Source organism: Erpetoichthys calabaricus, chromosome 15 (assembly GCF_900747795.2).
Source record: "Erpetoichthys calabaricus chromosome 15, fErpCal1.3, whole genome shotgun sequence".
In the NCBI taxonomy this organism is placed as follows: domain Eukaryota; kingdom Metazoa; phylum Chordata; class Cladistia; order Polypteriformes; family Polypteridae; genus Erpetoichthys; species Erpetoichthys calabaricus.
The window spans coordinates 37,704,401-37,718,264 of record NC_041408.2 but is presented as its reverse complement, the minus strand read 5'-3'; the positions used below and the strand labels follow the sequence as shown (position 1 = coordinate 37,718,264).

General features: G+C 37.9%; 1 protein-coding gene across 2 annotated transcripts in view; it reads left to right on the top strand.

The window, feature by feature from the left end:
- Positions 1–13,864, top strand: part of ints9 (integrator complex subunit 9) — a 315,943-nt gene that overhangs the window by 260,286 nt on the left and 41,793 nt on the right. For both annotated transcript variants that reach the window (XM_051919331.1, XM_051919332.1), the window contains exons 13-14: positions 1,672–1,796; positions 3,111–3,278. In XM_051919331.1, coding sequence (XP_051775291.1) covers positions 1,672–1,796; positions 3,111–3,278 — 293 coding nt within the window. The remainder of the gene's footprint in view (positions 1–1,671; positions 1,797–3,110; positions 3,279–13,864) is intronic.

Genomic DNA, 13,864 nt, shown 5'->3' with positions numbered 1-13,864 from the left:
ACAAGTCATTAACAAAGGCTTTTTTTCATGTTACTAACACTTACAAAGCATTGGAAAAGTGGTTATTCACCTGTGCAATATGGCCTTCTAAAATAACTTCACTTTGGAGCTAGTCTCACTAAAGCCAGACGTACACTATGGTGGCAAACACAAGTGAATTTTGCTTAAAACTGGGAACAATAAGACTGCTCACTGAGTGTAATATTTCGAAACCAATCCAACACCTCACAAAGGAAGTGCTCAACATAGAGGCAGTGACTTTGAACTGCAGAAATCAGAGGTGCCCGATATACAAGAAGCTTATGTTTACAATAACCCATCCACAGTCAAAATATTCTTAAAAAAAAAAAAAAGACAGAATGTTGTGTGTGCAAAAGCACTTTACACGTTTTAAAAATAAATATCCATTTTAAAAATATTACCTGATGCAAGGCAAAACCTTTCTGTAGCATCAGATTATATATTGCCATTCAATGACATCAATATATAGATAGTAAACTTGACCAATGTGTTGTCGCAGGTGCTGTGTGTGCTTTCTGTTTTTCATCATAATGATAATAGTGCAGGCATCAATGTAATCTTGAAAGAATTGGCAGCTATATTTATGAAAATATGAACTGAAAAATGTACAGTTGAAGTAAAAGAGCTAATAACGAAGAGCCATAGGAGATATAAATTTCAGTACTCAAAGCACCCGATTCAACAAATCTGCCTAACAACACTAGAAAACGTCTATATTTTCAGTGCATGTCTAAACAAATAACTAAATAAATGTAACATTACTGTCTAGGTTTAAAATGCAAACATGCCATCAGTTTGACTAAATAGCTGCAGTGTTTTAACACATTGGACTGTATATCCATAGACCACAATGCTTGAACTGTTTCATTATGTAGTGATGCAGTAGTTAAAATGACAGAAAGATATTGTAGCAGAAGTAGGCTCTTCTCAAATCTGTGGAGCCTAGTTACCACAGTGATCTGTCTGTCTGTCTCCGTCAAAGCGCATAATACAACATGCAAATTAATTATTATGACTCAACTGCCTTGTGCTACTGAGCTCCTGAATGGAAAACAGCAATATTAGCTTTATTTTCTTTCAGCATCAAGTCTTTTGTTCAGTATCTTTCACTCTATTCCTAAAACACACTGATGAAAATACTAGTTTATTCTGTGATTGAATTTTTAATGAGTTACACAATTAAGATATTTAATCAGTATTATCTCTTAGAATTTTCCCATCCAGTCTCATGCCCTCAGTTTTAACTTCTAAATAGTTTATTTCATAAAAATGTCTACCATCACTCAATAGTGGCATCCTTTTGTTGTGACAGCACACATTTCATACACACCATATCCAGTTTTTAGCCTTGCATTTAGATTCACTAAAATAGCAGTGGCATAAAGTAATTAAGAATGACCTCAAGAATAAAAATAAAATTGAAAAGGCTGTCACAGATTACATGCTCATTAGCTAACAATTCTATACAGTAAATGTAAGCAGAACACTAAATCATTTTTTAAAATACTAACTGACTTGTAATTTGATATAACTAATTGCAGTGTGCTATTAATGTGTTTAAAACAAAGGTTCCATCTATAGTATCTATGTTTAGATATTTCTTCATTCATCTATTCATGTACTGAACCTGCTTATTTTGGTTTATTTCAGAACCAGATTTTTCCTATGTTGATGCTTTGGCTCCTTTTCAACCACTTGCCATGAAATGTGTGTACTGTCCTATTGATACTCGTCTTAATTTTATCCAAGTGAATAAATTACTCAAAGAACTTCAGGTAACAAATTTTGATTAAAGATTTACAGCATTATGTAAGTCAAGTTTTTTGGACTCAGTTGAATATTTTTCCAAGTGCTGGCATCCATGCAATGAACAAAAGCAATTTCAACAACTAATATTACTTAGGTCAATAAAAAAAGACTAAAGAAGAAAGCATATAATAATATGCTGATAATCACTGATAATTGTATGCAGTAATTAAACTTAGAGTTTGCTTACAGAAAAAAAAACTTTCTTTAAAATATGTAAGGTATTTTGTTTGGAATTATAAATCTGAAAATGTTATTACAGAAATGTGTGCTAAAAGAAGCACTACTAAAAAAAACTTACTTCCAATAGCTTACAGTGTTAGTCTGTGGGGCACCTGGGCAGATTTGAAAAATACTTTAAAACTTACTGTATATTTCTATTTCAGCACAGCAAGAGGTTTTTATTTAAAAAAAAAAATCCACATTTCAGAGGCATGTTTATGACAACAACACAAAGATGAAAGTAATTAATAGGCCGCAGATTTCTAGCAGCACTTTTCCTTTTCACAGTCAAAGCAATTGGAGTACAAAATGACAAAGTAAAGCTTGTGGCTGTCATTTCCTTTCAGGTAAAATGATTTATCTTCGATGTGAAAATAAAAAAAAATGGAATATATATACTTCAACCCCATCACCATAGTGCTTATATTAGATATAAATACCAGAACTGAAGTCCTTCAGAAAGCTTGAAACATCTACATGCAATTTCCACAGTCCAACCTGGGCAGCACATTTTCCTTATGTGTCTTCGTCTTTGTCTTTTCTCTCATCTTTAGTCTGTTGCAGCTCCTTATTGTTGTATTCTGGCTTATAAATATTACCTTCAGCAGTGAGTTTAAATGTTTCTTCATAGCCAACCATATCGGTTGTATAAAATGAGAGCTTGTTTATCTAAATCCTGTAAATCGTTTTACTGAAAAAAATTATAGCCAGAGTGCTATAATCAAGACATATTTACAAATGCAGCTCTCAAGTAGCTAGCCAACACTAACCACACCTCTGGCGGTTCAGGGAAGAAGGGAAGGAAGTGAGTTTGGGGAAGTTGTATTTCCAATAACAATATAAATACACACTTATCTAATATACGTTTTAAGATTTCCATGTTTGCTCTGATGCCCCAAAAGAACTTGCATTGTAAGTAGACAAAATAAGATCACTGCATCAGTACTACTCTTTGAAATTATGATTTTTTTAACCTATTACTGCATTGACACGCTCTTGCCTCTCTGTAAATGTGCTTACACTATTTGATGACAATTATTATTGCTTTTTTTTTTTTTTAGCCCCTTCATCTGGTGTGCCCAGAACAGTACACTCAGCCTCCACCTTCACAGGTTCATCGTTCTGATTTGATGCTGGATGTTCAGATGCCCTTAATGGCTTATAAACGCTGCAGTGTACTCACCTTACCTTTCAGGAGGAGCTTTGAGCGAATTGAAATTTTACCCCAGGTTTGTAAAAATAACAGTTTTAGAAACTGTTTTTAGAAGGTTATAAAAGTTTGTGGTTGTGAAAAATATATTTTCTTCGGACTTCATTTGACATTTTGTATGTTGTTTTATGATGTACAATATGGCATATGTAACATCATGCATATCGTCTTTATGAGAATGATCCAGACTATGGCAGTTCATTATTTTGTAACATTTTACTTCACTTCCTTAAAGATTGCCTTGTTGCCTTCTGTCTTTGTTTTCCATGACTCCTTGTAGCATTTTCTGTTTTCCTCAGTTGCCATCTGTAACTCAGCTTTTCACCAGTTTGTTTCCTTGTGTTTTAGTAGTATCGTTGACCAACCACTGACTTATTTTATTTTCAACCAGACATTTTTATTGCTTCCTCCATTGTCATTCACACCTGATGCTCATGGAACCTTGTTATCTTTTGCTAGCAGTTTTTGAGCAGATTTGCTTTTAAGACTACCCTTCTTAGATTTTTAGACCTTCAGTTTCAGTATATACTTTTCTGACTTTGTTCCCTTACTAATGCATCTCATATGATCAAGTGATATTGGTGATACACAATGTTCTATTGGTTTCACATTTTTCACAATGCCCTGGTCAACTCCCCTTTTCAATAAATAATTTTACTCCTCTTTAAATAAAGTGTTACATACAACTATTTCCATCTCATCATCCTGTTTCATCTTGAACATTCCTTTTACTGAAGCTAAAACTCCCAGTGTTCTCCTTCATAACCATTAGCACTGGTTTTAGCATGCCCAGTTAATTCACATCCACTATAATCACCTCTCCCTTAGATACCCCATATGTTACCTTCATCATCCTGTCCGATAACTCATGTTTCTCTTCATCACATCTGCCAACCTGTGGGATATATACTGAGACTATATTCATGCCAGAAGGGAACATACTTTATTAGGCCCTTGAGCAAGACCCTTAACCTGGATGTTGATCCAGGAGTGCTGTATAATGGCTGACCCTGTGCTCTGACCTCCAAAGGTCATGCATAAAGACGGATTAATAGTGTACCAAATACCAAAAAAAATATTTGGTTACGAGCCATCATCCTAAAAACTACTCACTGCTCACTCTTCCACTTCATCACCACCACTTTTTCTGACCATTTTTGTGATACAAGTACACAAAACCGCACAATGCTGTAATTGTTCCCCTTGTACCTTCTACTGTTCCCCACTAAGCATTTTTGCACCTTTTCCACAGCACACGTTCACTCTAGGGCAGCATGGTGGCGCAGTGGGTAGCGCTGCTGCCTCGCAGTTGGGAGACCTGGGGACCTGGGGTCGCTTCCCGGGTCCTCCCTGCGTGGAGTTTGCATGTTCTCCCCGTGTCTGCGTGGGTTTCCTCCGGGCGCTCTGGTTTCCTCCCACAGTCCAAAGACATGCAGGTTAGGTGGATTGGCGATTCTAAATTGGCCCTAGTGTGTGCTTGGTGTGTGGGTGTGTTTGTGTGCGTCCTGCGGTGGGTTGGCACCCTGCCCGGGATTGGTTCCTGCCTTGTGCCCTGTGTTGGCTGGGATTGGCTCTAGCAGACCCCCGTGACCCTGTGTTCGGATTCAGCAGGTTGGATAATGGATGGATGGATGGACGTTCACTCTATTTCTGTTTCCAACACCTCACACAGTATTCCCATTGCATGTGATAAGTATTCCAAGTTCAAAATCCTTATACTGTGTTCATCATGCCTGTTACTTTTTGAATCTCTTTTATCTCATTTGTAAACTAGCTAGCCTCCCCACAGTTCATCAAGTTTAGGATCATCAAATAATTGTACAGGTTACTCAGCTTACTGTTTAAAGTAAGGAAGTGGGGTTTCCCATGGGTTGCAATGGGTGTATCATCCACATTCTTTGTAACTACTATCTTTTATTAACTCATCAGGGGGGATATTACAGCACAGATTTAAAAAATGTGTTTCTTTACTGACACCAGTCTCCTTCTGCCATCTTTTACAAAGTACTAGTAGGACGATGACCTTATTCTAATAATTTACAACCTACATGTGACCGTAAATGTGCCTCTTCTACTAGGTCTGCAATTTGATAAAAATAAGGTGTAACGTGTAAACCCAGTCCATTCATGTACACAATGCACATTGAAAAAATATACCACATTTTGCAGAATGTGCAAAAGCAGGTGTTTGCAAATAAGCATATGTGGAATGTGGCTACTACCCAGAGTAGTTGTTTGATGAAATCATCAAGTACTTTTCTCTGCTTCTAAAATTAATGCTTTTAATTTTCTGAATTGCTTAAGTTTAAAATTCAAATTTTGGACTGTTTTACACATCAAATGAATAAATTTAAACAAGCTTTTAAATTTAATATTGTATTTTTGAAACTGGATATCAATATTTTTTAATTTAATGTCAAGCCCGACATTTTACATTTGACATGAATGGCAAGTCAGAAAGGTGTCATTCATAGGGCTGTTCTAAAAAGGTATGCTGTATACAATACAATACAATACAATACAGTTTATTTTTGTATAGCCCAAAATCACACAGGAAGTGTCGCAATGGGCTTTAACAGGCCCTGCCTCTTGAAAGCCCCACAGCCTTGACTCTCTAAGAAGACAAGGAAAAACTCCCAAAAAAACCTTGTAGGGAAAAAATGGAAGAAACCTTGGGAAAGGCAGTTCAAAGAGAGACCCCTTTCCAGGTAGGTTGGGCGTGCAGTGGGTGTCAAAAGAAGGGGGTCAATACAATACAATGCAGTACACAGAACAGAACAATTTCTCAATATAGTAAGAAATAAAAAATATAAATTTTGGAAGTACAGAGCAGAATTTAACAGTATAACATGTATATTGTCATACTTTTTCATTATTCCCTATATCATCTAGTAATATAAAACCTTTAAGTATTCCATCCATCCTCTCTACCCATGTTAACCAATTTAGGGATGCGAGAGCTGGAGCATAGATTTACAGTATCAGACTCATGACTAACAACCAAAATTCTCAAAAATTATAAAATGTTAGGCACTTCTTTTATTATTACTCAAGTAGCTTATGACTGTACTTTTTCTTTTAAAACATACAGCAATTTAAACTGTTTATCATTTTAATTCCTGTTTTTATAGTATTAAAATGTGAAGTTACTCCAATACATTTTAATTTATCAATTGGCTATGTGAGCTATTGTGAGCTATTAACTTTTAGGACTGCACAAAAAGTAAGGCGACTTGGGGAATGAATACACTATAGGAGGAGAAAGGGTTATTACTTAGATGGGAGACCTGAGAGGAACAATGGACTGATTGGACGGCTAGGCAGAAAGATAACTCTCTGGCAAGCTGGTATAAAATAATAAATATAGGCCAGCTGAAGCTAGAACATTTGAGTGGTTCCATTCCCCATGCACTAGGTGACAGTGGTCCTAGTATGAGAACCCAGTTGGGACACCTGCAGGGGTGCTAGGGAAATAGAGTCCTAAAGTACAGCCCTGTAGGGGTCCTTTGGGACTGGTAGTGGGCACTTTCCGGGAAGGACCATCCCACTTTGTCTATTGCCCGAAAGTGCTTCCTAGAGGAGATAGAATGGCACCAGAAGCATTCCCAGGTCCAGCAAAAAAAGGAAATCTGCTGCCACAAATGGGAATAGTCATAGTTGGGAGGCAACAGGCAAAACTCAACTGGTGGAGGGAAGGAGGAAAATGAAGTAATATTTGTGTTTTGGCAGATCGTTGGATTGAGATCTGTGGAAAGGTGTTCATGAAGGAATGAATGTAGTTTTATTTTACCCAGCATGGTACTTACATGGTATTTACACCAGCGTGGTACTGTACGGAGTCTATGGTTTGGGTCTCTTTGCGCCCCCTTGTGGTTACAATGCATAAAACTGTGAGAGTGCATAATGATTGTTTGGTTGATGCTCTATAAGACTTGAACTTTGTACATAGTGAAATGTCATTGTAGTGCCATCACACAGAAAATGTCACGAGTTTCCCTGTTGTCTGCTTGTGCGTGCATGAATATAGACCATACATCCTGTTTTAGGAATAGACACGTGATTGACAGCCTGAAGGCTGGACATCCAGTTGTAGAAGAAATTTGCATAAATCTCTTTCTAACGAATCAATGTCTGCATTGGCTGTGTAAAAAGCATCTACAGCTTCAAAGATCTGTTTAGATAGACGAAGGTCATCATTCTTCTAACTAGTGGACTTGGTTGAGCTTGTTTGACTCCGTTTTATTATAATGGTGCAGTAGTGACTCAGGAAACATTTTGCATTGAAATTTTCAGATTCTTTGGTTGGCTGATTTCTACACTTCATTCACCCCCAGTATACTGTCAACTTGAATATTGGACTATTGTGTGAACTTCAGAAGGGGCTGGTGTGTATTCCACTGTATATATTTCTATTCACACATATAGGGGATTATTGTGTGTTGGGGAGGAAAAAACAGTCTGTTCTGTTTTCATCTATGTTGTCTCATTTTTAAATCTGTAATATATTTTTCTGTAATATATGTTTTTCTGCTTTGCTGAAATTGCCCTATAACTGCCTTTTTTCTGTTTTCTGTTTCTTTTGGCTGTTTCCTGATGATTATTTCAAAATGTATTCAAAATTATTTTGAAATTTACCCTTAGCAAGTTTCTAGTTGTGTCCCTATGTATTTGATGAACTCATGTTAAAATAACAGTCTCAATCCACTCTTCTAATACCCTTCATAATTTTAAACACTTCAATCATGTCTCCTCTTAATCGTCTTTTGCTTAAACTGAAAAGGCTCAGCTCTTTTAGACCTCCCATTATGTATTCAGGCCTAACATTTTTATTTCATCCATACATACACTTTACATTTACCAACATTAAATTTCCCCCACCACAAATTAGCCTATGCCTGTATGCTGTCCAGGTTCCTCTGTAATGATTCAGTGGATTCTACATTATCTGCCAATCCACCTATTTTAGCATAATCTCGAAACTGAACCAGTTTGTTAGTTATATTCCTTATCCAAATCATTTATTTATATATATATATATATATATATATATATATATATATATATATAATTTTTTTTTTTTTTTTTTTTTAATATAGCAACGGCCATAGCGCTGACCCCTGTGGAACACCACTCTTAACATCAGCCAATTCTGATAAGAGTCCTTATACCATAACCCTCTGCTTCCTGTGTCTGAGCCAATTTTTCACCCATGTACAAACATCACCCTGACCTCCCACTTTTTAGTTTGATGCCCAGCATTTCCTATATCACCTTATCAGATGCTTTCTAAATGTCAAGATGAGTAATATATGCTCCACTTTGATCATACACTTTTGTTGCTTCCTCATAGAATTACAGCATGTTTGTAACACGTGACCTCCCTCTCCTGCGTCCTGACTCTTCAGTAAAACTCCTCTTCTTGCCATGTATTGCTCAATCTTATCCTTAATGATTCCTTCCATTAATTTTCCTGTGATGAACGTTAACACTAGAATCCCTGAAGCCTACAAAAAAAGTTGTAACGCCAGGTCACCTTAAATTTCCTCGCACCTCTTCACCAGAGTCTTTGTTTTGCAAGTGTGTCAATCAGCAGAAGAGGCCTGTTATCCTGTTCCCCCACCGAGGCAGCTGAAGTTCTTCCAGCTCAAGTCTGTTTATCTGGGTGTGAGGTGTCTGGAATTGTATAGGGTAAATAATATATCATTATTTGGAATGCACAAATTTCATTTGTGTTCCATGTCTATAACGATCTGGGTAACTGTAAGATGACAGGAAATACGAGGCAAGAAATTTTGATCACATAACTAAAACAGAAACTTTTTTCATGTTATAGTACTACAGTAATCCCTCCTCCATCGCGGGGGTTGCGTTCCAGAGCCACCCGCGAAATAAAATCCGCGAAGTAGAAACCATATGTTTATATGGTTATTTTTATATTGTCATGCTTGGGTCACAGATTTGCGCAGAAACACAGGAGGTTGTAGAGAGACAGGAACGTTATTCAAACACTGCAAACAAACATTTGTCTCTTTTTCAAAAGTTTAAACTGTGCTCCATGACAAGACAGAGATGACAGTTCCGTCTCACAAATAAAAGAATGCAAACATATCTTCCTCTTCAAAGGAGTGCGTGTCAGGAGCAGTGACTGTCACAGAGATAGCCCTATTGATTTGTTTGCTTTTCTCTCTGTTTGGCTTTTAAGTATGTGAAGCACCGCGGCACAAAGCTGTTGAAGGCGGCAGCTCACACCCCCTCCGTCAGGAGCAGACAAAGAGAGAGAGAGAGAGAGACAGAGTTTGTTTTTCAAGCACAAATCAATACGTGCCCTTCGAGCTTTTAAGTATGCGAAGCACTGTGCAGCATGTCATTTCAGGAAGCAGCTGTACAAAAGATAGCAACGTGAAGATAATCTTTCAGCATTTTTAGACGAGCGTCCCTATCGTCTAGGTGTGCGAACAGCCCCCCTGCTCACACCCCCTACGTCAGGATCACAGAAAGTCAGCGCAAGAGAGAGAGAGAGAAAGTAAGCTGGGTAGCTTCTCAACCATCTGCCAATAGCGTCCCTTGTATGAAATCAACTGGGCAAACCAACTGAGGAAGCATGTACCAGAAATTAAAAGACCCATTGTCCGCAGAAACCCGTGAAGCAGCGAAAAATCCGCGATATATATGCTTACATATAAAATCCGCGATGGAGTGAAGCCGCGAAAGGCGAAGCGCTATATAGCGAGGGATTACTGTAATGACAAAATGCTGACGTGAAGTGTATAATGTGTGAAGACTAATGTCCAAATATCACATGGTATAACAAACTTGTCTCTCTCTTTCTGAGTTGATGGCATTTATCTCCATTCTTTTCACAAGAACTGCGATGACCCCAGTTGGTGCTGTGGTTGATGCCTGGTCAGAACTATTTGTTGTACCGGCAATCAAAAGATACAGTGCCCCATGACCACTATCAGGCTTTGACAACAAAGACACCTGAGCAGAACATGTTGAAAACAACAGATTTGCTGCGATCTTGGACATCTGTCAACATTTTGTTGAGAACTGCATTTTGAGTTATAACCCAGGGCAACATATTACTGTTGATGAGCAACTGTTTCCAACCAAGGTCCGTTGTTCTTTCTTGCAATACATCTCAACCAAGCTTGAAAAATGTGCCATTAAGTTTTGGATTGTGGCAGATTTGGAGACAAAGTACATGTATAAGGCCACTCCTTATTTGGGAAAAGATCCCAGTTATCCCACGGGAGAATTACTTTCAGAGACTGTGGTCATAAAGCTTATGGAGCCGTTTCTGGGCAAAGGCAGAACCGTAACAAAAGACAACTTCTTCACGTTGCTTTCACTGGCTAATAGACTGCTGCACCATAAAGTGTAATGGGAACTTCCACCGGCAACTAAAGTCACTTTAGTACACAAACAATACTCCACGCTAGTGTTTAGATCTGGCAGTGCCATGCTGACGGTATATGCACCCAAAGATAAGAAGTCTGTCTGCATTCTCAGTACCATACACTATAACGTGGAGTTTGGGCATGATCAGAGAAAAAAAAGATGTTCAAATGACATATTTTCAGATAGTGACGTTTTCATGCATGGATGTGTGTATGCAGAGAGGCAGAGACAGATTTGAATTCATCCAGGTGGTTAATGGAATACAAAATAAACACTTTTGCAAAGGCATAACGAAACAAGTTACCAGCGTTTGTGTGTCTATTTATATCCCTTCAGCTGTAACTTTTAGAGTAGCAAAAATTTATGCTGGCTGTTACAGACTCCAGTCAAATGTATGATTTTATTATATAATAGTAATAATAGCAGCTTACTACTCAAAACGGGGAAAACCCGCACCCTTTTTATTACGAGGCAGCAGTTCTTAACTCTGCACCAGCCAAGCAGTCATGTTGAATTTCTGTCAATTGATATTGGGACTTTGGTTTTTACTCATTCACAGCAACATGTAAATTGAATAATTTCTTTTTGTTTGGTTATATTTTTAAATAAAAGCGCAGTTCTTTTATTATACCTTTTGTGAAAGTGATTATTTGATATTTGGACTTCATTCTTCACACATTATACACTTCATGACAGCATTTTGTCAGTTACTATAACATGAAAAAAGTTTCTTTTAGTTATATGATCAAAATTTCTTGCCTTGTATTTCCTATCATCCTGCATTTACCCAAATAATTGTAGACACGGAACACACATGAAATGTATGTTTTCCAAATAATGATATATTATTTACCTTATTCAATTCAAGACTCCTCACACCCAGATAAACAGATTTGAGCTCTGAGAATTTTGAGTCTCACTTCAGCTGCGCCGGTGGGGATGGGATAGCAGGGTTTCTGCCACTGCTGATTGACACATTTTCAAAACAAAGACACGGATAAAGAGGTTGCGAAGGAATTTATGATGACCCGGCATTACGGCTTTTTTTTTGTTGGCTTCAGGGATTCTAGTGTTAAACTTACTGGCCTATAGTTGCTTGGGTCTGCCCAGTCACCCATTTTATATAATGTGATATTTGCCGTTTTCTAGTCTTTTGGAATTTCCCCACTGCACAGTGACTTCTTAAAAATATTAAGAACTAGAAGGTAAATATTTTCTGGTCCTGGTGAATTGTTTGATTTCAGCCAATTTAACCTAAGCAGTACTTCTCCCTCTACAATTTCTAAATTACTCAGTACCTCCTCAGTAACCCTTTTTACCACTGGGAGGTTATCCACTTCTTCATTTGTGAAGACCTCAAAGAAATGCGAATTTAGAGCATGTGCCATTTCACTGTCTGTATTTTTTAATTTCCCTTTACTGTTCTTGATGTACTTCACCTCTTCCTTGACTGTTCTTTTACAACTAAAATACTAAAGCAATCTCTTTGGGTCATCTTTTGCCTTGAGCATGGGAAAGGCACTATATAAATAAAATGTATTATTATTATTATTATTATTATCTGCTGTATTCCCCTCTAACTACTTTTTAGCCTCCCTAATCTCCTTCATGACATGTAAAATGTTTTAAACCTGTTTCACTGCTGAAGTGCCCCATGGCTATAATATCCCATGTAAACTTGCCTTTTTAATGTTACTAAAAAGATATACATAGAAATTACAGTATGCATTTGTGGTCTATAACAGTGGTCCCCAACCTTTTTGACAGCAAGGACCACTTTACTAGAAGCAAATTTTTCCAGGGACCGGGTGGGGGTTTGGGGGTGGGATTCTGAGGATTCAGGGCAGGTTCGTAGGGCAATTTTATACACAATTTACATTTCTATTAAGTTATTAAGCAGTTCGCATACGTTTGCAACCCGAGATTGTTCTTCTTTTTTTGCATATAACAAAGACCTATGCATTGCACATCACAAACATTAACACTGTTATCGTTTTTTCGTGTCTGCCATTTGTATAGGAGGGTGACAATGAGTTAAATTCCAATGGATGTTTTTCAGATGTTGACAAGAAATAAGCAAAAGATATCACTGAAAACCACAGAAAACAAAAACCGCAAAAAAAAAAAAAAAAACAGTACAAGGAAAGTTCAAAGAAAGATTTTTTTTTTTTTTTTTTTTTTTTTTTTTTTTTTTACAATGTTTCTGTTTGGGGATCATTGTGCAAATGTGCACATCTGAGCTGCGACCACAGATCTAACTGCTCTGCGGATGATTCATTCAAGCATTTCAAAGTCACTTCGTTGTAATGAAAGTGTAAATGTAAATCTGCCGAATGTACTTCATAGTAATGAGATTTCTATACACTCGTGTCATATGAGGAAACTGTCGGGACCATCAAAATACAGTACTTTGTTGTAATACTCTCTCACCTCGGTCTCTCTCCTCTCTCTGCGCCACTGCAAAACCCCGCCCGACAAGCGTTCTGAAAAGTCTGAGTGAGTCTCCGTTGCCGGCAGTTCTCTCGCGGCCCGGCTGTCAGACAGCTGCGGCCCGGTAGTGGGCCGCGGACCGGGGGTTGGGGACCCCTGGTCTATAACACATTCCTAAAATAAAGCCTTGTTACCTAATACTTTCCAGATGAAGCCAGGTTGGGCTTATCATACAATTTAACAGTCATCCCACCTCTTTTTCTGTTCTATCTATCCTCTCTGAAAATGTGTACAGTGATCCCTCGCTATATCGCGCTTCGCCTTTCGCGGCTTCACTCCATCGCGGATTTTATATGTAAGCATATTTAAATATATATCGCGGATTTTTCGCTGCTTCGCGGGTTTCTGCGGACAATAGGTCTTTTAATTTCTGGTACATGCTTCCTCAGTTGGTTTGCCCAGTTGATTTCATACAAGGGACGCTATTGGCAGATGGCTGAGAAGCTATCCAGCTTACTTTCTCTCTCCCTCTCTCTCTCTCTCTCTCTCTCTCTTGCGCTGACGTAGGGGGGTGTGAGCAGGGGGGCTGTGTGCAGCTGCTTCCTGAAGGACATGCTGAACGGAGCTTCGCATACTTAAAAGCTCAAAGGGCACGTATTGATTTTTTTTTTGACTGCTTGCTTTGCACTCCTTTGAAAAGGAAGATATGTTTGCATTCTTTTAATTGTGAGACAGAACTGTCATCTCTGTCTTGTCATGGAGCACAGTTTAAAC